This window comes from Nymphaea colorata, chromosome 7, assembly GCF_008831285.2.
Source record: "Nymphaea colorata isolate Beijing-Zhang1983 chromosome 7, ASM883128v2, whole genome shotgun sequence".
In the NCBI taxonomy this organism is placed as follows: domain Eukaryota; kingdom Viridiplantae; phylum Streptophyta; class Magnoliopsida; order Nymphaeales; family Nymphaeaceae; genus Nymphaea; species Nymphaea colorata.
In genome coordinates, this window is record NC_045144.1 from 12284016 (window position 1) to 12309327 (window position 25312).

Below are 25312 nucleotides of genomic sequence, written 5' to 3' on the forward strand. Positions count from 1 at the left end.
TGGCCACCAAAAGTTTATCCTTAAATTTTGATACATCTTTGTGCTTCCTGAATGTATGGTGTATCTTGTTTTTTGTGTCTCTTCAAACAGCTTGTTTTTCACCTCTAGATCATTCAGAACCCACAATCTACCGTTGAACCACACAAATCTATCGTCATCCTCAGAATAAGGAGTTTCTTCCTTCTTGTGACACTCCAATTTCAACTTCGCATATTCATGGCTCTGTTTTTGTTTCTCAATAATTTCATCAAGGAAACTATCTCGAATTATTCCAGCACACTTCACCTTTCCATTATCATCTCGCAATGGATGTCATTTTTCAAAGTCTTCCACCAAATTTCATGTCTGCATTAATAATGTACTAGCTTTAGCAGGCGTCTTTCTGCTGAGTGCATCGGCTACCACATTAGCCTTTCATGGATGATACTTTATCTCAAAGTCATAATCTTTGAGATATTCCAGCCATCTTCTTTGTCTTAGATTTAATTCCTTCTGCGAGAACGAATATTTGAGGGATTTGTGGTCAGAAAATACTTCAAATTCCACACCATAGAGATAATGTCTCCATATTTTTAGTGCAAATACCACAACTCCTAATTCCAAATCATGTGTTGGATAGTTCTTCTCATGCTGTTTTAGTTGCCTAGAGGCATAAGCTACAACATTGTCCATTTGCATAAGCACCGCTCCATAATCTGTTCCCGAAGCATCGGTATATACCACAAATCCTTTCCTCTCATTTGGCAGTGTTAGAATTGGGGTACTAGTCAAACTGTCTTTCAACATCTGAAAACTCTTCTGACAATCCTCTGTCCACGTAAATTTCACTCCTTTCCGTAGCAATTTAGTCATTGGGGTTGCAATTTTCGAAAAATCCTTGATGAACTTCTTGTAGTAACCTGCCAAACCAAGAAAGCTTCTGATTTCTAACACATTAGTTGGTGCATTCCATTGTTGTACAGCTTCCACTTTGGTCGGATTAATTGCCACTCCCTCCTTAGAGATTACGTGTCCCAAGAAATTTACTTTGTCTAGCCAAAATTCACACTTGGAATACTTGGCATTCAGTTGATTTTGTCTCAATATCTTCATCACTATCTCGAGATGCACCGCATGCATTGTTTTACACTTTGAGTACACTAGCACATCGTCAATGAACACTATAACGAATCGGTCTAAGTACTCATGAAATATCCGATTCATGAGATCCATAAAAGCTGCAGGGGCATTTGTGAGTCCAAAAGGCATCACTCGAAACTCATAATGCCCATAACGTGTGCGAAATGCTGTTTTGGGAATATCTTCTTCTTTAATTCGCAATTGATGGTATCCCGACCTCAAGTCTATCTTAGAAAACACTTTTGCTTCTTTTAATTGATCGAATAAGTCTTCGATTCTAGGCAATGAGTATTTGTTCCTGATTGTAACCTGATTTAACATTCAATAGTCAATACATAACCGCATTGATCCATCTTTCTTCTTCACAAACAGGACCGGTGCTCCCCAAGGTGACACACTTGGACGGATAAATCCCTTGCAGGCTAAATCTTGGATCTGTTTCTTTAATTCTTCTAGTTCTGTTGGTGCCATTCTATATGGAGCCTTAGAAATAGGTGCGGTTCCTGGTATCAACTCGATGCCAAACTCCACCCATCTTACAGGAGGTAATCCAGGTAAATCTTCAGGGAACACGTCTGTGTAGTCCCTCACCGTACGCACCTCACTGATGGGTTTTAATTTCTGCTCGATTGCGTCCATGCTAACCAAATATGCAGTGCACCCATTTTCCATGTATTTCCTTGCCTTAACTGCTGAGACAACCAACTTTCTTTGATCTTGGGGCGTTTTTACTCTAAATTCAATCTTTTGACTATTCTCCAACTGAAACTTCAGTTTCTTCTTTCTGCAATTTATCGTCGCGTAGTGATGACATAACCAATCCATTCCTAGGATTACGTCATACCTCATCATATTTATTACCACCAACTGTGCTGGTAATAATTGTCCATGTATTTCTATTTTCACATTTTCTAGATACGTTCTGCATGTGTCTTTGTTTCCCATAGGCGTAGCAACTAACAATTCATAAGGCATATTCTTTCTTTCTAACTTTAAAGTTTCAGCAAAACTCTTAGAAACAAAAGAATGCAATGCATCAGAGTCAAACATAATATGAGCCCAATGAGATTGTACAAGAAGAGTACCTTCAATCACGTCAGTAGGTTTCAAATCTTCAACTGTGGTCGCGTAAACTCTCCCAGGTACCTTCTTCTCTGCTGGTTGGTTGGCTGCACCTTGCCTCTGCTCTGCCTCTTTCTTCTTTGGGAACTCACGAATAAAATGTCATCGCGTTCCGCAATAGAGACATACCTCGACCTCTCTATAACATGGTTTGCCCAGGTGTTGGCGATGACATGTGGGACATTCCTCATCCTGCCTGAAAGATGATGGCCTCTGCCTCTTGAATCTATCCCCTTGGTTCACCCTGTCACTACGCCTTCTCTTGAACATGTAAGGCCTCGACTTGGATCGCAGAAATTCACTCATCCTATCTGTCCCATGCGTCCTGTTCCCGTCCTCATCAAAAGGTGTGACCATATCGATAGCGTCGTCTAGATCTCTTGGACGACTAGTCATTACTTGGCTCTGCAACCCGTCTTTAAGTCCTCTGACGAACTTATTTGCTCTGTCCACATCAGCAGTATACACATGGGGGAAATATTTTTCTAAGTGTCTGAATTTGATGACGTATTCGTGCAGACTCAGTCTCCCTTATTGAAGTTCTAAGAATTCTTGCATGCGTTTCTCCCGTGCGAAGGTTGGGATGTAGGCATGTGTGAAGGCTTTCTTGAATTCTCCCCAACTCGCTTCATGATTTGCGAACTTCACTTCACGTTGCGTCTGCCACAATTCCTTAGCATCTCTCCTTTTAGCATAAAGGTTCCATACCGAACCTTTTTATTGTCAGACACTTCCAGGGTGGTAAAGATCTCCTTAGTTTCCTTTATCAACTCTTCAGCATCGTCAGCAGTGCCTTTTCCATGAAACTTCGAAGGATGCAAGCTCATAAACTGTTGGTGAGTTACTCCCCTTGCCTCACCATTTGTTGTCTCGTTCGTATTCGTACTAGTTCTCCCTGAAGAAGCATTTTGCGCCAGTCCATGCATCAACCCCGTAATCATATGTAGAGTGTTCATTATGAATGTTTGCTGTTGTTGGATGTTTCCACCAGGCGTCCTAAGCCCAGTAGGATGAGTCTCTGCGTTTCGGCTCCTGGTGTTGCGAGGAGTTCTCCCTCTTCCACTAACACTCCCTCCTCTAGTGCGTGCCATTGAAATTACACTGCATGGAGGAAACAAACACGAATACGTAAAGCAATTCATTAAAACTAACACAAAACTATGAAACTCAATATTCACAACGAAATCAAAACACTCTTCTTTAGCAGGCTTGGATGACCTTCCTCTGCTTGTGATTGACATTGGCATTGGACATGGACTCTAGACACTGTGCTCTGATACAAAAGTTGTCACGACCCAATTTTTTACACTAATTTTTTTTTTCATTTCTATAATAGCGGAAGCAACATTGAGTCATGACCAAAACATAAAGAAATCAAACATTGTTTTATTTCAATAATAAAATACTTGGACCCAAACAAAAATAACCACAAATCCCTAAAACCGACGCAGTGTCCAGAATGCCAATGCCTGTCCATCACAAGACTGAGGTCGTCACTCCAAGAACCAAAATCTAATCAAGGACTACCTGTAGAGATAGAAAGAAGGGTCAGAATTCCTCTGAGTATGGGTAAAATCCAGTCATGAATGGAACATGGCCCAACAAAATAATTTTTGATTTTGTAAACAAATGTCTTCAAATCTTAACACATATTACAATTATGACTCAATAACAAAAACAAACAAGGTGTGCACAAGCTCCAAAATTTCGTAGGCTTTTCCAACCGTGACTCTCTAACAATGTCATGGTCATCGTGCCGAGCAACAGAAAACCCCGTGGACACAACTCACGGGCAGAACAGAACAGATCGAGGGTACCTGAGTAAAGGCTCCTAAGATATTCCAGATCGCTGCTGCAGCAGCATGACCCCTCTAGGAACCCGGTTTGAGGGACCAGGAGATGCCTCTCTCCCAACACAGCAGTAGTACCCTGGGCCCTTGTGCCGCCCAATACCCTGTGGGCAGTACAGACAGAGGAGTGAGCGACAAAAGAGAACTCTCGCGCACCACCCTTCCCGGGACAAAACCAAACACTGGGCAACAACAAGAGCTCGCACTCACATAAACAATTGCACACAGTCCACGTTTCGCCTTCGAATTTCAAAAGTGAGGGTTTCTCCTTATTGGACCTTGTCTAATACCCCTCGCAGAAACCGCCCTCAGGCTCGGTTTTCCAAACAAAAGCAATAAGCCATTTTCTAATTCAATTTAATGACAACAAAGCTAAGTAGAGCAGTGATGCCATAGAGTAATGCCATAGTGCAAAACACATCACGTTCAAAATTAACACAATAATCACTATTTCAAAGTAAGAGAGTTCAACACCCTTTTCCTGAAATTTAAATAATACAAAAGGTATCACAGAGCAATAATGCATAACATTACAGTTTTTCCATCGAAATTGCAAACAAATTTATAAAAACCCTCTTTTAGCAATTTTAAGAACTCAAAGGGTACTGATTCACAATTTCGAAAGAGTTCTTTGGTTCTTATAGAAAATAACTTTTGCGGACCCCTTTTTGAAGATGTTTTTACCAAAAACGTTGCGGCATGAATGCTTAAAAATTATAACAGCTTTTTCGTAAATTTTGCTAAAGAGGTGGATCCGTTTTGTAATTTTTGAGTTTTGATATAAAAACGGATCGCACTCGTTTTTCTTCATTTCTCGCCCTCGTTTTCTCTCTCTTCGCGCGGGAGCGCCTCCCTCCTCTCGCTCGACCGATAGAGGTGCTTCCCTCTTCCTCAAAGGGAAACGAACCAGCGAGAGAGGAGCGTCTCCCTCTCACGAGCTCCAACGCTCGAGTTCCATGGCGCCGCCCACCGACCGTCCGACATTTTCCGCCATCGCCTCTTCCTCTGCCCTCATTTTTCACCAGCATGGAGAAGACAACCTACCCAAACCCGGTGCTTCAATGGCGTCGTTCTCACTGGCATTCCGCGACGTGGAGTAGAGAATGTGTAAGGGACCTCGACGGATCCTTGCTCCCACAGGTGACAGAGAGGAGGGCCATCGACCTTTCCTTTGTCCAGCGGCAGCGGTAGTAGCCACTGTCCCGACCAGCAATGGACGGCAAAACCCCTCGATTCATTCTCAGTTTTCTGTCAACACGGAAGAGTTGAGTATGGTTTCGTCGGATGCCACAATGGACTGGTCGAGGGCAACTGGTCGGCTTCCGTGGTAGAAGAAAAGGAAATCGAGAGTTGCGCTCTCCGCGGAAAAGGGGATGACTAAACAGGTGTTTCCGTCTACCCTCTCAGTATACCACCTTCACTTTTTTTTTTCTTGTTTACTGTTTTGGGGTTTACCCATAGTCGAGCAGAGCATGCCTTGCCCTCTGTCGACTATGAGATATGCATGCTCTGTTTTTAGGATTGAATGAAGTTTGGTTTCTCACCGATGAACACACATAGCATAATACAGAAAATTCGAGTATTTCAAAGCATAAGCAGAACGGAAATCTAGAACCTCATGCTTGATTCATTTCAGAACATATGCATACTTAGATCTACATGTATATGTCTCTATACGAAATCGCAAATACATGGCTTCATGCTACAATTTATAACTGAAAATCCCCATACTTTTTTCCAAATCCGAGATAACTTCCCGCCAGCAACTTCTCTGCCTTGGTTCTTTTCCAGCAGCCAACGACTTCAATCTTAAACTATAAAGAGGGCAAAGATGAGGACATCCCTCTCTCTCTCTCTCTCTCTCTTCCTCTCACTCAAATTCCTTGATACTGGACGTTCTCCTCCATGGCTGCGGCAAAAGGAGTGATCAACTTCTGCAAAATGGGGTTAAATAACCCTCTACAAGGCCTGCCTTATTGCCATACAAGTTCTTTCCGTTTCTTACAAGAACAAGGAATGGTCTTACAATTTCCTTTCCCATTTCTTCTAGATCTTTTCAATTAGTAACTCAATAATGTCTTTCCATAACTGTTCTCTTGACAGTTTTGAGCTATTCCTATTAATCTTTTAAATCTACCATTTGTGATTCCTCTCCAATTTACGTTTCAATTATATAAGGAAACTTAAGAAAAATCGTGGGTCTTACAAGAACCATATGCACTATAAAGTCTTCCGCTAACTTCAGACCTAGTGCCTATAATTTTGAAGCAAGATGAGACATTTTCATAATGTGCTCCTATATGTTTCCCTTGCTTTTATATTTCAGCGTCACAAGTTTACTCAAAAGATGACTTATTTTAGCCTTTTCATTCTTAGCAAAACACTTTTCAATCTCTTCGAGGAACGCCTTGGCACTAGCCTTTGCAGTAATTGAGCCCCTAAATTTTTTTGGGATTGATTTCTTCATGATCATTAGACACATGCTGTTTGAGTGTTCCCACCGTTCAAAGTTCCGCTTATCTTCATGAGAATTTTCATCTATTAACTGAGGTGGGCACGACTCCCTAAATGCAAGGTCTAGATCCATACAACCCAGAAGAATCATGACAGTTTCTTTCCAATCCTTAAAATTCGAACTATTTAATTCAGGAATAGTATTCAAATTTGCAGATATCATGGAAGCAGAACTCACTGTACAAAGAACAAAAAATACCAAAACATGCTCACAATCAATACATGTATATAGATGAAACAATAAATATAAATGAATTTAAATACAATGGCCTAAATCTCATCACAAGGTACCAGTGCAACATTAATATTCAATCTTTGGATTGAAATATTAACTGCAAGTGGTATTCTTGGTCGACAATAAATATAGATAATTAGCTCTGTCAAATAACGAACCCATCTTTGGATTGACTCACTATTCATATGGAAACCTGAAAATTATCACATATTCATTGCTCTGTATGTTTAAACCTGACCAAACAACAATCCTCCTTTGGGTTGATCATTACCCGCATGGTTTAAGTATATTATCATCTAATGTTCGAAATAGGCAAATTCGTACAACAGAGGTCCCTTTGGCGACATAAAGTATAAATCTACTCATTTTGAACAATAGACATAGCCAAAGAACAAATTTATAATCCAAATATTCATCTATGGTACACCTACAATTTTAATAATATGCAAAACATGATACATATATTAAAATTCACATACAAAATTGTCTTATATTGAATCCAAAACCAAATGATTTAATGAAATAGACCCAAAGGAGTCCAAAATTTTATAAACCGGTACCATAATTGTGCTTAAGTGGGTCAAGAACCACTGAATTAGCCTTAAAATGGTCCGTATTGTTCTTAAACCGCAACTAAAACACCCACATGGCCCTAAATAGTGCTGAATCGGTTTAAAAATTGGATGAACCAGTCAAAAATAGACCGAATCGGTTCCGAAACCCACTGAACCGATTAAAAATGGCTAAAATCTGTTCCAAAACTAAATGAACTGGTCTGAACAGCATGGGTGGCCGCCGGTGGGTTGCGCCAGGATGGCCGGCTGTTGCCCGCCATGACGGTTGGCTGTTGCCTGTCGTGACGGTCGGCTGTTGCCCGCCGTGACGGTCGGCTGTTGCCCGCCGTGACGGTCGGCTGTTGCCCACCGTGACGGTCGGTCGTCGCCCCTCTTTCCTTTGTGCGGCTGCAACGGAAGCGAGGAAGCCAGCGGCAGGCCACCCAACAACATGGGTGGCCGCCAGTGGGTCGCGCCAGGACGGCCGGTAACCAGCCGTCCCCCTCCCTTTCTCTTCCTCTTTTGTGGTTGCGATGGAAGCCCGATGGCTTCCATCGCCCACGCCGCCGTCTCTGCTCACCTCATGGTGGGTGCCGACGGGTCGCCTCACGATGGCCAGACATCGCCCAAACGGCCGGTCGTCCCTCGCTAAAACGGTGGAATCGACCGTCGCCCAAACATTCCTGCCTCACGGTCTCATCGACGGTGGCTTCCACCGCTTCCTCAGCAACCCAAGAAAAAGTATGAGGGGTAGAGGGAGATGCAACAAATAATGGGAAAGGGCGCGGCGTGAGCAAACACACAAATTCATCCAAAAATTGTGCGGATGCGACAACAAATAACACAAAAAATTCAACGATTCAACAATGAACACAGGCTCTGATACCAATTGAAGGGAAAAATTTCCTCATGCATACACAAAAATGAATATGCCCTAAATAGGAACATGTTCATGTTAAATCATTGCATCAAAACTTTAACTGTAGCGAAAGCATACCTGAATCCATCTGAACAACCAGACGGTGAGATCGCAGTAGGATCTTCCAGGGTCTGTGCGGAGCACGTGCGGTTTCTCTCAAATGAGGAAGAGACAACCCTAGAAAGCGATGTTTTAAGCAACCGTGCACAACCTCAGGGACCACTGCCATTTTATATTATGAGCAATTACGAATTCAACCCATCAAAGAATCCATAATTGCGTACAAGTATCTATACATTATAAAATTATCACATACCATATAAGATGACGTAATATCCCAAAACGCAATCACTTAAGCGGATATTTACATTAAGACAACCATAATGTCTGAAATTCCTCATTGACATATGTCAGCCCACCAAATGATCCTTACATAGTTGACTTAATAACTAATCAGATGCAAAGTGACAACATTTCCCCAGAACGATTAGTTGACGCTTATTTTGCTAGTACTCTCCGGTATATTTAGTTCCAAAAACAGAAGAGTGATATAATGGGGGAGAAATATGGGCCTATCAAAGTATGATTCATCGACTGGTTGTACTTTCAGGAGTTTTTTGAATTCATGTACGGCAGGATACAACACCATCAACCAGATGGTAGCAACACTAAGCCACCGTTCCAGGTCGTCCAAAGCTGTTAAAAGATTTCTTGTTGGATAGGTGCAAAAGTTGATTGGTGGCAGAAGAACAAGGAAATCTTCTGAGTTTTCAGTATAATCCTGTACATTTTCTTATGGGAAAGGTGGTAAGAGTGGCCAAGCTGTTCATTTTCAATGCTAATGTTTCATAGTGTTTTATTATGTAATTTATTCACTAAGAAATATCCTTTTAAGGGCGCCTCTAAATCTTTTACTGTAGACACTGTTGGCGTCTCAGCAGAAACTTTGGTACTGCAAGGTTACTTCAGATGGTGGCATGCAACTATCTATCCTTGTCATTTTGCAGCAACTTGTTGGACACTGTATATTTTCTTGTAAGCAGGTTCTTCTTTGCTTGTATATAACATAATATTAGACCATCATTGATTAAGAATTCCCCCGTCTCCTTCTTCACATGGTATAATTGAATCCTTTGATCATTCCTATCAACCTCTACTTTCAGGTTACATCAGTCCATAATAGCCCATAAGGCTAGTTGAAAGGCTGTTGAAACTGGGTTTGTAAAATACACAGCTTTAACACCATGCCAAGTGACACCGGTGTCAGTTGAAACTGGTTTTGTCATTCTTAAGTTTTCATCAGTTGATAGTTTTATAATGTTTCAGGAGTTTTTTTTCAAGCAATTGTAACTGTTAACATCCCATTTTTTGCCCTCTACCCTTGGGCCTTTGAGATTATAAATTGCTGCTTTTTCCTTTCGTTAGTGGCTCGAGAGGCACTTATATCAAGAAGCATGGGCTTTCAGTTTCAACATGTTGTATTGAAAACAGGGCACGCGTTTGGGATGCCGCTGTTAAAAGAAACCTTAAATAATTACTAACCCACTTTTTGCGTTGGTAATAATTACTAACGCTTCACTTTCGTTACTATGACTAAAAAATTTTGTTAGTAATAATTATAAAAACACACAACGGTTTTGTAAGGGAAAGCCCTTTAGTAACACCTTTTCTAACGCAGAGTATGGGTTAGTATATACTTTACAAACACGGTAGGTGCGTTAGAAAATGCTTCTTTTCTTGTAGATATTGACCAATTCTTGAAGCAAATACGGGAACAACTTTGGTTTATGCGTTAGGAGCGACACTTCGACAATAAACAGCTGACCATGTATCCAGATACCATATTTGTGACAAATCTAGAAAAGATCCTTGCAGCAGAACTTGAAGTGATTAAAGATGGCCTAGAACAACAGAGCCTTAACCTCTAAATGAGAAGAAAAGCAAGCTCACTAAAGTCCTCAAGCAGCAGAAAAGAATAAGCAAATTGGAAAAAATCGAAAAATTTATCGACAATCTTACAAACCTAGAACTTCATCATGGATATACTCATTATGTTAAGAAGAACCAAGTATCTCGCTAGCGAGCACCAGACGAGTAAGCAAATGAATGACAAAGCAACAAAGAGAATGATGTGATCAATGTTACAGCTCCTCCGTATGGACTGGTATGTAAATATCTTGGTCCATGAATACTATGGCAATGGACATGATTAGGGTTTTAGCCCATGGTAGGCTGATTAGGATATAGCTTACTAGGCTGTTTCATTAACCATTATGACTTTTTTAAACTTAAAAATGGTTGAGAGAAGAGAATTTCACTTACATTCTCCACGATGAACTTTCACATGAAAGCCGAAGTTTTTGCTATCCTTATTTTTTGTGCAATACGTCTGCCAGGCAGGACTTTGGCACCCGGCCCGGATTGCTGCTACGAATCCAGTAGGAATTTGCACTGACATTGATCTGCAACTATGCCAAGCCCATTGCTCAGAGAAATTACTGTATCTCCTACCAACAAGGGGTTTTATCCTTCCCTTTCACGTATCACAGTGGTAATGAGGTCATCCTCAATCCAATCTTCCTGGCCTTCACTTGCAAAATCTCCCAGAAGGATAAGGATTTCAGCCTTAAGTGAAGACAAAGGACCAGAAGTGATAACCATTCCAGACGAAGCAAGAGATGACAATCTGATTGGCTTTTCCACTATCCATTCTGATTCAGCTACCCAGGAATATCGGAAGACAATTTATCATTAAAATGCATCCGAAAACTTCTCCTTCAGATCCCCAAATCTGCCTTTGTGGAAACCTGGAACAAATTCAAAGGAATATAATAAGGGGAAGGGAAGACGAGAGAGAGAGAGAGAGAGAGAGAGAGAAGATGAACCACAGTCATGAGCGGATGCGCCGACGAAGGGAAGGACCGAGGTGAAGCGCGAAGGCGATCAGGCTGATGAATGGAGGGAGGTGATGCATCAGGAAAGAGCGTGTAGGGCCAATGAAGCGAGTTTGCCAGAAAAAATTCGATGGCGAAGGGTGAAGGCGAATACTCAGAAGGAGAAATCTGCAATTTCAAGACCGCGGGAAAGGGAGAGATAGCATGACATGCGAACAGAATGCGCCATTGAAGTGACCCAAAAGACATTTTACGACGCATGACGGGCAGAGCTGTCACCCTTCGCGCTGACGCTAACGCAATTGCCCAGCATAAGAGAATAATAACTGTATATACTCTCTTTGTCGTTATTTGCGAACTGTGAAGCAAATAAGTGGGAATTAGTAATTACAGAAGGGTAGAGCAGTGCGGGAGAAACCAAAGAGAAGTACGTTGGCAGGGCACAAAGTACCACGTCAATCTGCAACCCACACATCTGTTGGCCAATTTCGAATGATACTTGTGAAGATCAGCAAGAAACAGAGACATTAGAAGGAGAAATATTGAAAGTCTTTCTTGTTGTGTTCCAGATTTTCCACCAACTTGTGATCTTCCATTTTGGTTATACAGGAAATAAGTTATGATAGTCAACATAGAGAAGGCACCCTGATCAGATCTTTGATAACTACAAGTATGATGTTGCTTGAACATGTGTACTATACCTTGCAAGTTTCAATGATCAGGAGATCTGGAACAAAGGACGATTAATTTCCAAAAGGAGGAGGGAATTTGTGGTATGAAGGGGAATAACCTGCATGGCTTCAAGTAATTATTCAAATGCAGTAGAGACCAAGTTTTTTTGAGTAAAAAAAATTCTCGGGTTTATGCCAAAATATGTAATTAGTTCAAGAACGTCGAGGAACTTTTAGTACCCCTACAAGATAGGAAAACTTGTAAGTAAGCACTAAAATGGTACTATTTGGATACGAAATGAAAAAGACGACAGTATCAGCCGCAAGTTTCTCTACTAACTGTGAGATATATTGAACCGATAGCAGAAGCAGGTTACTGTTACAAGTAAAGATCTCTCATGCAGTATCTTCATCATACAAATAAAAGGGAAACAAGTGATCATGTAATCTTATCAATCAGTCTGAAAAGGTTGAAGATTTGAAGTCCACGGGTATACAATCTGATTGAGCTGCAGGAAAGAAATGATTGGGTGGCATTTCTAGATCTGCCGTTTCACTCTCGAACATGCTGACTATTTCTTTTATAGAAGGTCTATCGACAGGATTCCACTGTATGCACCACAAAGCTACAATGGTAATCTTTCTCATAGTTTCTTCTCCAATCCCAACAACTTCACGTCCTTTATCGTGGCAAAGGCGATCATATATACACTGCGGGAAATATGCTGCACTTGTATTGCTGCCACTGGAATTGGGTGTGCCTTTCATTCCAGCCAATGCCAATAGTAGCATTCCGAAACTATATACATCTGATTTGTGTGAGACATGCTTAAAGTTCCCGTAGAATACCTCCGGCGCTATGTAGCCGATCGTACCTTTCCCTTGTGTAATAGAAACCAGACTTTGTTCCTTACAGTGCAATTTTGCCAGCCCAAAGTCGGAAATTTTTGGTGTGAAATCTTCATCGAGTAATATATTATGTGGCTTGATGTCAAAGTGAATGATTCTCTGGTCACAACCTTGGTGTAAATACTCAATTCCCCTTGCAATGGCCACAGCTATACTCTGCAACTTCTCCAAGGCCAAGTGACAACATCCTGTGGTTTCATTCATCTGAATGTGCTTCTCCAACGAACCATTTGCCATGAATTCATATATAAGAGCTCTTCTAGATCCTTCAACACAGAAGCCCACCAGGCGAACAACATTAACATGGTGGATCCTGCCGATGGTAGCTACCTCATTAATAAACTCTTCTCCATCATTGTATGACTTCTCCATTAATTTCACAGCAACAAGATGGCCGTTAGGTAACTTTCCCTTGAAAACACTTCCATAGCCACCTTGCCCAAGCTTATGCTCAAACTTATTTGTCATTCTCTTGATCTCATTGTACGTGTATCGCGTTACTGTTAGTAATCGATAATCACTTAGAAACCTTTCAAGCTTTGCAGTTGTCAATGACTCGTACCTCCGGAAAAAGGTGCATCTTGTGCAGGAATATAATACACATGCTATGATCAGTAAGGCACAAACAGCTGCAACTCCAATACCTGTCAAACAAAAACATAGTAATGATACTAATAATAAGAAAAAGCCAAGATTTGGATGGTTATTCAGGAATTGTTTTGAGGACCATATTGACGGGACACATCATTTGCGTGGAATTAAGGCGGGGCCGAAACTGTGTATTCACTTCAAGGCTGATGGTTGTGCTTTATACAAAGCAATATCGCGAGCCTGCCTAGTATATAATCTAACCCACTGATTGGGGGTTCCTCTCTTTGAAGACTGGCATTTTAGAAGACAAATGGGGAGAGGTTAAGCAAGTAAAGAACGATGAAGCAAGTCGGAAATGTGGTTTTTTGCAAAATTAATCATATAGATGCGATCTCTGTATTTGAAAACCTAATAACGGAAGCCATGTTCTTATTATGGCTGTTAGTTGAAGGTTACAAACGTTCGGGCCCGTGTGTTTGGGCCAAAGTGCCATTTTCTTTTGGAAAGGGGAAACCCTCCTATAAGGTCAAAAATGAAAATCAGGAAGTTTCTTTTTGTATTATATTTATTTGTTCTCTAGGGAAATAATATATGTTGGTCTATCAGAATCAGATGCTACTGGCTAGTAACTGAAGATGCAATTTTCAAGCTCTTATAGAAATTCACTCGAGTGGAGTGCTTTCAAATTTTATGGTTACTAGGGAGGCTGAGCATATATGGAGAGGTCAAGTAATTTTCATGTTTCGATCATATACCTGATCATGCACATAGAGATCAATATATATGAATGTGGTGCATACCTGCTATTACTCCATTCTTTGCGCCTCCTGCAATTAACGTATAGAAGTTAAATTAAATAGCGTAGAGCTCGAACAACAACAGTAAATTTAATGTGTAAACTTTAAACTACTTGCAAATGGAATAAAAAATACGAATGTTTTTAGAGGGCTTCCTCTGCATAGGATGATGGCAATTTTTTTAGGGCTTAACAGGACGGGGCCTGAATCAAAGACCAGCTTCCCTTCAGGCCTTGACTGATCATTGCAGGTTCCGGTCAGAACACCCTACCTGGCTCTGCTGCTGCCACCAAGTCAACCAAAGCTTCGGCAGGCAGTCAAATTGCCATGGTACTGGCTTCACCCTGAGGAGATTTTTTCAAAAATTTTCGTTTGCCTTGGAGAAGAATTTTTTTACTTTTTTTCATGTTTCTTCAATTATAATAATTTTCTTAAAAAAAATTGCAAATTGCCCCTCTACTATTGAGCCAGTCACTGAAAGCTGCTTCACTTTTTGTAATGTGATATTTTTATCCCTCAACTTATCGAGACACTTGTCAGACAACCATTCCAGTTATACAGATTAACAGGTTGTGATGGCTTTTAGACTGGCGGAAGGGAAACGCAACAGGATGGGGTAGCGTTGAAAATCTGAATCAAGATTGTCATATGGAAATTCCGATAGTGAAAACACCGTTAGACAATGGTTGAAGCCATAAAATTTTGGCCAATGAAACCCAGTTATAAAATTTTAGATTTTTAAGGAGCACCAATACACAAACAGGAAAAATGATCTTGAAGTATTAATATGAAAATAAGCACTTTTTGTTGTTCTCTCTAGTCAATTGCCTATACAGCTGCCTTGCGTGAAGCACAGAGGCAGTCTGGTTTCATTGATGGCACAAGAGAGGTGCAAAAGTGGGCAAATTTGCCATTTAAAATGCCACTTAGCATTTCCTCTAGAATTTGATGGCTGAGGCAGTCTTTTAAGTGTGAGCTTCAAAATTTAGGGTTTAAAGTCTTACATTGCAAACGTTTTTCTGCTTGATAGCTCCATAGTTGAGCGGTCATTTGTATTTTTTATAGATTTCCTTACTAGGACATTCTCAAAATAATGCTTGATCTTAGCTTTTAGCCAGGTAAATCAACTCTTCGTCTCTGAGCATAACATGTTTGAAGTCAAAAGACGTTAGCAAAAAAAACTGGGAAGGATTGACGTCGATATAAATTTAACCTTTTCCTCCTTTTTCCAACACCATTGCAAAATCTGCCAATGAAAAGAAGCACCATTGGTAACAACTGATGTAATTTCTTTCGTTCTAAAAGACAAAAGAGATGGCGTGTGATCGAACAATAACACCTAAAATTCTAAACTTAGGAAGCCGCCTTTAATTTACCAACTAGAATGTGAACAGACAAATCATTGTGAAATTCTACCCACCTATCCATGCGAGAACGTTATATGGAGAGGCCATGCGAGAAGGTTATACCGTAAAGCTACCGGAAAAGAATATGGAAAAGCAACGAACGATCGAATGGACAACGAGCTCCAAAGAACTTGATGTTTTCTCTCATACTAAAGATCTTTTTTTAACCAACAGCGGAAAAGTGAGGGGTGCCCATTTGTAACATTATGTTGTTACGAAAGACGGAGAGGGAGAGTTACCGGAGTGGTTGCAGGTGGCCAGGTGAGAATCAGCCTGGCAGAAGCAAATGAAGTTGCCCGTGGAGTCAGAGCCACAACGCCCACCTGACTGAGAGCAACCGTAGCAACTGGTCGTGGTGTCGACCGTCCAATTCATGGAGAAGCTGTCGCTCAAGGTGCTTGCCAGATTGTTAGCAGTAGACGACGCCGACACCGGGAAGATCACAGACGACTGGCAGTTCATGGCAACCGTACCAGGCGAGTCGGCGCCGAAGAAGGCGTAGGAACGCGAAGCAGCGGCAGAACAAGAAGGGACCACATTGACGGTAAAATCGTAAACACCGCCATCCCCAGAGTAACCACCACTGCCGCTACCACTGGGAGGCGTCGAGCAATTGTAGAAGAAGGTCACCTGTATCGTGGCTCCGTTGGTGAAGATGAAAGGGAGGGGATCGGTTGTACCCTTTATGTCTTGAAGGGTCATGTTCTTCCGCGGATACCGGCAGTTTCCAGGACCTTCCATGTACATGGGGTCGATGGCTACATCGATGCTGCGGGCAGAGTAGTCGATGCCGCTGACGGTGAAGTTGAGGGTGGGGGTCTGGAGGAGGAGGGTCCGGTTGTTGTCAAGACAGAGGAGGTTGAGGCCAGGGTAGCCGCATCCGCTGCCTGATTGGGAAGAAAGGGAGAAGGGGTACTGGATGAGGATCCCATCGCAGGTCTGCGGGGCGCAGGCTGTGTTGTTCGGATTTGTTGCGGAAAGAACGGGGTTGAAGAAGAGATAGAAGACGAAGAAGAAGAAAGTTATTCGAGCAGATGAAACCCATCCGCCGGTCGAAATCATACCTCAGACAGAGAGAGAGGGAGAGCGAGAGCGAGAGCAAAGAAACTGCGAGACAATGGCAGAGAACCAAAAAGGCTACGCAATCAAAGTTGTGATGGAAGAGAGAGAGAGAGAGTGGTGGCGTTGGTGCAGGTCAACAGAAGGAGGAAGAAAAAAGGGGGTCAAACTACACAAGGAGGAAGAAAAAAGGGGGTCGAACCGGAGAAACAAGAGGGAGAGAGATATGGCGGCAGGCGCTGGTGAAGGTCATTCCAGTGACTCTGAAGCAACCATAATTGAATTGAATTGAATTGAAATGGAAGGCGCCGTGGGGGGGGGGGGGGGGGGTGGTTGCATGCACCTCGGGCTCTTAATTATACTTAATTATACAAAGGTACTCCCATAAACGTGGCAGTTGGGCCTCACAAGCTGAAACTTTTAGCTCTGCTCGCTGACCCCATGAAGTGATGAGACACTTTGTATTCAAAGGTTGAGGGAAAGTCTGACCTGGGATGAATAACGTTTTCAGAACAAGTTATTCAATTGCCGACCTTGGGCAATGTAGGAGGGAGGAATTTACTTTTAAGGAGCAATGCTATATACAAGTGGGCATGTTTTTTAAAATGTCAATGTAAGTGTCATTGACAACTTCGGCCCGTGCAGCGCGGCAAGAACCTAATTACCGCAAGCCTTCAAACCGCTGAACGGGGCGCAAAAGTAGTTTGAGAAAACGAGTGCATAAAAAATGCTTGTGAATAAAGAAATCTCGCAATGTTTTCGCTTGAAAAATAGGTACATCACGAGAAAGATAAGCAAGGAAAATGATCTCGACTTTACTTATATAGGATGACCGAGGCCTCTTACAGGATTCCCATGCCGACCACCCAAAACAAGAAATCCCAATACTTGACACTTAGACCGGTAGGAGGGTACTTCCTTACAAGTAAACATACATAAACAAAGGACTCAACATAAGCAAAAGAAGCACAATGCAAAACAAAGCAAAGGACTGTACAGACTCCCAAACACAGGGAAACAGGCTCCCCCCTTCAAGTCATGCGCCGTCCTCGGCGCCAGCAGTTTCATGATAGGCCTTGACCTCCAGCGAGTAGCGCTGCTTCATACAGAATGCATACTCCCAGGTGGGGTTGTGTTCGCCTATTCACTTCACTTGGTACTTCTTCGGCTCCCCCAAATAGTTTGTCTTGTGCCGAAGAATCTCTTCCATCTGACGGTCTGCCGCTCGCTTGGTCGACGGGGCTCGCTGCAGGATCGGGTCTCGTTCTGGAATGCTTCTCTTGGGGTCTTCCTCATCGACATAGAAGGGCCTCAGGTTACAAACATGGAACACTGAATGCACCTTAAAGTCTGGCGGTAAGTCTAGCTTGTAGGTTGGCTTTTCGATTCTCTTCAGCACTGTGAAGGGTCCCTCATACTTGTGGATCAATGACTTGTGTCGACCACGAAAAATGTCCGTGCGATTAGGATAGAGCTTCACGAGAACATGATCACCCACTCGGAATTCCATTGGCCTTCGATTCCGATCTGTAAACTTTTTCATCTTTTTGGCGGCCTTGTGTAAGAATGCCTTAGCCATTTCCGTCTGTTCATGCCAATCGCGAACGAACTGGTAGGCAAAAGTGAGTCTTCCCTTTTCTTGAGCTGCAAGGGTATGCGGCATCAACGGTTGTTGTCCAGTGGCTATTTCGAATGGACTATGTCCAGAAGACTCGCTCTTCTACAAATTGTAGCAAAATTGAGCTACATCTAACAATTTCACCCAATCCTTTTGATTCGCGCTGACATAGTGTCGAAGGTATTGTTCCAACAATCCATTGATTCGTTCAGTTTGGTTGTCCGTTTGAGGGTGGAAACTTGTTGAGAATAATAAATCTGAACCCAACAAACGAAATACTTCGCGCCAAAATTTCCTTGTGAAGCGAGCGTCCCGATCACTGACAATGCTTTTCGGCACGCCCCAATGCTTGACTATATGCTTCACGAACAACTCTGTCGTCTTTTCCGCGGGACATTCTTTAGAGGCTGGGATGAAGGTGGCATACTTTGAAAATCTATCCACAACCACAAGGATGGAGCTGAAGTCGTCAACTTTGGGTAAGCTGACGATGAAGTCCATGGAGAGGCATTCCCATAGACGTTCTGGAATAGGAAGAGGCTCCAGGAGACCAGCAGGCTTCTGGTTTGTTCCCTTGTCCTGTTGACGAATCAAGCATGTTTTCACATAAGCTTCAACGTCATCGCGCATCTGTGGCCAGTAGTAGCCACGTTCGAGTAGTGCCAATGTCCGCGCCTGGCCATGATAGCCAGCCCACAACGAGTCATGACACTCCTTCAGCAAGTCTCGTCGGAGATTGTCCCATCTAGGCATGAACACTCGTCCGCCTTTTGCCATCAAAAGTTCATCTTGTAGCCAGAATCGTCGCGTCTTTCCCGCCTCCGTTGTTTCGACCAAGTGTTTGGCCACTAGGTCCTGCTTCATGCCTTCTCAAATCCGCCCGAGAAGAGCACCCTCGAGTGGCGCTTCGGATGATACTGTCCGGGTAGCTACCAACTCCGCCTTCCGACTCAATGCGTCGGCTACGACGTTTGTCATCCCTGCCTTGTACTCCAAGGTGAAATCGAATTCTGCAAGGAATTCCTACCATCACGCCTGCTTCGGACTCAACTTCTTTTGAGTCTGGAAGTAGCTTGTGGCTAGATTATCAGTCTTTACCACGAACTGGGACCCCAATAAGTAATGCTTCCATGTGCGAAGACAATAAATAATGACCGTCATTTCCCTTTTGTGCACGGAGTACCGTCGCTCCGCGTCTTTCAGCTTTCGACTCTCATAGGTGACTGGATGACCTTCCTGCAACAAAACTCCGCCAATGGCAAAATCTAATGCATCCGTGTGGACTTCAAATTTCCTTGTGTGGTCGGGCAACCTGAGCACAGGCTCCTGCGTCAAGGCCCTCTTCAACTTCTCGAAGGCATCTTCTTCAAGCTCTTTCCAAGCCCAAGTTCGGTTTCTCTTTAGCAAATCAGTGAGAGGCGCAATTATCAAAGAATACCCCTCAATGAATCGTCGATAGTAATTTGCCAAACCGAGAAAAGAACGTAGTTCTGGTACATTGGTTGGCGGTTTCCAGTCTTGAATTGCCCTCACCTTTTTTTGTGTCCATTCGCAGCTAACCTTTTCCCACAATGTGACCGAGAAAACTGATTTCCGGTTGGCTGAATAGGCACTTCTCGCGCTTCACATAGAGTTCATTTTCCTCCAATACCTTGAACACTGTCCGCAAGTGTTCCACATGGTCCCTCATGGAGCTGCTGTACAGTACAATGTCATCAAGATAGGCTACCACGAACTTATCTAAGTACGGATAGAATATCTTGTTCATTAGAGTCGAAAAAGTGGTTGGGGCATTCGTCAACCCGAACGGCATTAGCAAGAATTCAAAGGCACTGTAGCGAGTGACGCAAGTGGTCTTTGGCTCATCGCCGTCAACAATCTGAACTTGCCAATATCCCTGATCTGAGGTCTAACTTGGAAAACACTTGAGCTTCGCCCAGTTGATCAAACAGATCTGCAATCAAAGGTAAGGGGTATTTATTTTTCACCGTTACCTTGTTCAACGCCCGATAATCCATACATAGCCTTTTGGAGCCGTCATGCTTCGCTTGGAATAACACTGGTGCACCAAAAGGAGCTTTGGAGGGTCTGATTATACCTCTAGCTAGCATCTCGTCCAACTGTCGCCGAAGTTCTCTTAATTCTACAAGGGCCATTCGATATGGTGCCATTGCCGGGGGTTTGGCACCAGGAAGGATTTCAATGGCATGGTCCACCTCACATCGAGGTGGTAGCCATCTAGGGAGCTCCGCAGGCATTAATCCTACGAATTCTGCTAAGACAGGCGCAAGCGCCTCTGGGACCAAACCAGGGAGTCATTAGTCACTTCCCTGATTGCCACCAAGTACGTACCTTCGTCGTACTTGAGGCCTTTCTTCAACTGAAGGGTAGATATCATTGCGGCCTTGCCCTTATTCCTCTTTATCGATGTTACTGGAACCATACAAGGGGACTTCTCGTCCATGATACTGATACTGTGTAGGTGCGACATTGAAACCATTTTCGCTGTACTGAGGAGCTCCATGCCTAGGATCATCCGGAAATCATCCATCGGGACTACAGAGAAGTTGGCCCTTCCTGACCAACTCTCAATCTTCACAACCGCATCACGGGCCACTCCGTAGATGGGTTTGGCCTCTGAGTTCACCGCCTTCATGCGTAACTCTCCCCTCTCAAGGGTTATGCCTAGTCTCCTCGCCTCCTCGACTGAGACAAAGTTATGTGTGGCTCCCGTGTCTACCATAGCCAGGGTAGACATTTCATTTACCAGGATTTCCAAGTACATGAGCTCGTTAGAAGGTGTCGCTGTCACCTTCACTTTTTCTTCCCTTGTTATGGTGTTCAGAAGTTGAAGTGCACCCATCTTTGGTCCTTCCTCTTCTCCACCTTGTGTCGCATTAGCAGATTGCCTTGAAGAGCTTGCTTGATTGTCCCTGTTTACACGCTTTGGACATTGCCTTCCTAAATGATTACCATCGCAAAACCAACATTTCAACACTCTATTCTGAGAGTTGTCGTTTCTGCGAAAGAAAGTTCTTCTTTCGACTTGGCACTGAGTTGATGGTTCATCTTCCATTCCCTTCGATCTTCTTTCTTTCCTCCATGGTCAGACTTCTTCGACGGCTTGAAGGCATTAGTGTAGCTCTTGCGCTGAGTATCAGCTAAACGTTCTGCTACCATATAAGCATCCTCCAAGGTCTCTGGATTACTCCTTTCCACTTCGGATTGTGCCCACGACTGAAGTCCCAAAATAAACCAGTTCAATTTATCTTGTTCTTGCATATCTGGCACATCTAATATCAGCCTTTAATAGGCCCTCACGTAATCTCGCAAGGATCCGGTATGTTTCAGTTCACCAACCATCCGATAGGCATGACGTGTCGCATTCGGGGGCATGAAGTAAGTTCTTAACTCTCGCTGAAAATCATCGAAAGTGTCTATTGTGCAGATCCCCTTCTGAATGTCGAGCCTTTTACTTCTCCACCATGCCAAAACATCGCCCTCTAGCAACATAGCCGCAGACTTAACTTGAAGGTAGTCCCCCATAACGCCTTGCAAGTCCAGGTAATACTCTACTTAGAATAAAAAGTTGTCGATCACTCGACTATCCCGAGTTCCGTTGTATTTAGCTGGTCTCTGAACGTCGACCCTTGCTGGCCGATCGTCACCTCCACCTACAGAGATCCGTTGCTGTAGTGTGCGGTTCTTTACCTGAAGTTCCTTGACTTTAGCCTGTAACGCGGTCACTGTGTCAGTCAATGCCCGATTCATGGCCACTAGGTCGGCCACTTGTTCCCGCAGTACCTTCATCTCGTCCTTCATTTCCCCAAAAGACTTAGCTGCATTACCCAATGCTTCTTCATGAGTAGTTACGTCAGTAGCTAGCTTGTTCACCATCTTGGTCATGTCTTCCTGACCCTGGGATGTACCCATCTCGTCAGAATGGGCTAGCCCCTTGCCCTTGGCACTTCGCAGATTGTATTGAGTCGCCAGGGCTTCTTCCTCTTCGATCAACGATCGTCGGAGGTCTCTTTCGATCAACGATCGTCGGCATGTAGTTCTACACCGACTATCCAACCGCTTCCCAGATTGAGCCGAACCTGGCTCTGATACCAGTTGTCACGGGCTGACAACTTCGGTCCGTGCGGCGTGGCAAGAACCTAATGACGGCAAGCCTTCAAACCGCTGAACGGGGCACAAAAGTAGTTTGAGAAAACGAGTGTATAAAGAATGCTTGTGAATAAAGAAATCTCACAATGTATTCGCTTGAAAAATAGGTACATCGCGAGAAAGATAAGCAAGGAGAATAATATCGACTTTACTTATATAGGATGGCCGAGGCCTCTTACAGGATTCCCATGTCGACCACCCAAAACAAGAAATTCCAATACTTGACACTTAGACCGGTGAGAGGGTACTCCGTTACAAGTAAACATGCATAAGCAAATGAATCAACATAAGCAAAGGCAGCACAATGCAAAACAAAGCAAAGGACTGTACAGACTCCCAGACACAAGGGAACAATAGGAATAAACAGATTTTGTAGGGTTGGTTTGGGCAACTGTCCACACCCGTTTACTGACGGTGGGTAAGGTAGGGGTGTCACTATGTCGATGAAAGTATTTGTATTTGAGTAGCATAGATAGAATATCTTGGACAATATCTTTCGTGTTTTAATGATAGAGCTGATCACAAGCGTATGAATTAATCCCTTTTCTCGATGATGGGCTGAAGTGCGCTAATTCAACAAATGAACACAACTTGTTTGTGGTTACGGCATGCTCTAAGCAAATTCGGGTAACTTTGCATAATTAACATATTGGGCTGTTGGTATGGGGGAAGGTAGGCATGTGGTTCCTTTGTTGATAAAAGAAGTGTACCTCGGGATTTTTTTGAGGTGAATGACCTTATCCAACTCCAAACCCCCTTTCCATCGCTTGGGTTGCCCTGATTATTTGTTGTAGTTGGCGTTGTACGTCGGGTTGTGCATAGGCAAGTAGACTGATCTAAAGCTTAAAACTTGGTGAAGTATAGACAGTTGGCTTACAAAAAGCGAGGTTTTAATGGTGTGGGACAAACGCTAGTAAAACATGGTCGATGGGTCAAGAAGTTAGCAAAGGACGTGCGCTGATGCCTTACCAATCTAATGCAAGAAGGCGTTGGTGATGATGGACATTCACTAACCCGAATATCGCATCAAAAATGAACTGGGAAAACATTAAGCAAGCTTCGTCCATAAAAGTTGAGCGCAACACTCACACATTTCATTAGCGGAGCCATACATTTTGGTTGGAGGGACAGTAATTCAAAATGCCATTTGGAGCACTTATGTATATAAACAATCAAATATTTCAAGTTAGTAATGTGAAAATAAACATATATTGTGCGACCACACACACTATATGGCATGAACGAAGGTGTCATCAGTGGTGCTACGCCTATGTTTAAGAATATGTTCACTTTCACTCGACGTTTTCCTTTGCGTCATTGAAAGTTTCCAGCAATGCATCCCATAGTAATGTTTTTCTTCCACCTTTAGTAGCTAGCGCAATGTTTTTGCTCCACTAACACACACACACACACACACATATATATATAGCACAAATTCATACACCCAAAAGTTGGGACATACAACTTGTCAAAAATATATACAAAAAATTTCATGAACTTATCATCTAATTATCCCAGCTCCAGCCCCTCTATTTTCCTTTTTCATGTCTTCTCACCTCCACATCAAAATAAAACTCATGATTAGAATGTCCACATTATACCCAAATAATTAAGTGAACCAACTTAAATATACAAGTGAACTATATAGACCATTGTTATTGTTCCAACCCATTTAATGAATAAAATTAACCTACAAATATTTAATGGAAAAGAGAAAGATAAGAAAAGGACTAAAGTTTTTGAAACGCCGATTGCGTATTATCAACTTTACTAGGATTATCAAAATTTCAAATATCTTTGTGATCATGAACCCCAAAAAAAAAATTGTAGTTTTCTACAATCTGATCAAACTACATACCTTACATGTCATACAACATTGCCGAGACAATCAAGCTTTGACTACTTAGCAGTTCTTGCACTCTGTAGGAATCTAAACATGACTTCCATGGCTAGTCATGCATCTAGATAGGAGGCTAAGAGAGAGCAGAGGGGGGCAGTGACATCTCTTAGGTGCTGTGGAATGAACCGCTCACCCTTTAAAATATAAAAAAAAAAACAAAAAGGTTTTCGTTCCAATTGGGGCAGACTCTGTTTTGAATGATTCCGACCTCGTTTTAGATCCAGATTGGGTTCAATTGATTGCCGACGCATTCTACTGAGTGGTTTAAGTTCAAAAACACATTTTTGGAGTAAGGACGAGACATAAAAAAAAACAAAAAGAAGGTTTGTGCACATGCGCATGGCGCTCGATAGCATCAAATTTTGTCGTTTTGAATTTTAAGTTTTAAATGCTTGATTTGGATCTACACTTGGATTTTGAATCTAATTTGGATATGAGAGATGGATTTTGGATTTGAATCTCACGTTTAAAGTGGGGTTATGAATTTGAATTTTGTGTTTGGGTTTAGACATTAGTTTAGAGATTCATTTTGGATCGCGCAAATTTGTTTAGAGTCTAGGATTGGGCTTAGGGCTGAAATTAAAACGAAATAATTAGGGTCTGAAATTTAAACCAAATAACTGAGAATTTCATTTGGGTGAAAATAAAACACAGTTTTTTTGAAAAAATTTGGGGTGATAACAAGTGTCTACTCGTTTGCATTACAACCTTCATAGTGGTAGGCTTGGGCAGATTCGCGTTGCCATTCTTCAACAACTTTATGAGATGCCTTGGTTCTTCTACAAGACATCCTAAGTTTTCATAAGATGCTTGTGCAAGCTCTTTTCAAGCTCCATATTCTTCATGAGATGCTGCCACCTTCACCATTGCAAAGGCTAATTCATGAGACGGCCATGGTAGGGTTTGATGCTTCATTGGAGAGGCAAATATTTCAAGCTACTCTTCAAAATCTTGGTTAGTTTTATGAAAAAGCTAAGGTCAGGT

General features: G+C 42.6%; 1 protein-coding gene and 1 long non-coding RNA gene across 2 annotated transcripts; both read right to left on the reverse strand.

The window, feature by feature from the left end:
- Positions 1-1904: 1904 nt before the first annotated feature.
- LOC126410274 (uncharacterized) lies at positions 1905-11487 on the reverse strand. Its single transcript, XR_007573979.1, has 3 exons — positions 10636-11487; positions 8392-8535; positions 1905-3342 (listed from the first exon to the last, which is right to left on the reverse strand). It is a non-coding gene; the product is annotated as an uncharacterized LOC126410274 (long non-coding RNA).
- Positions 11488-12202: 715 nt separating this feature from the next.
- Positions 12203-16903, reverse strand: LOC116258061 (rust resistance kinase Lr10-like). Its single transcript, XM_031635139.2, has 3 exons — positions 15821-16903; positions 14179-14205; positions 12203-13431 (listed from the first exon to the last, which is right to left on the reverse strand). Exons 1-3 carry the CDS (start codon positions 16641-16643, stop codon positions 12335-12337), a joined length of 1947 nt encoding a protein of 648 aa, XP_031490999.1. The 5' UTR covers positions 16644-16903; the 3' UTR covers positions 12203-12334.
- Positions 16904-25312: the final 8409 nt, after the last annotated feature.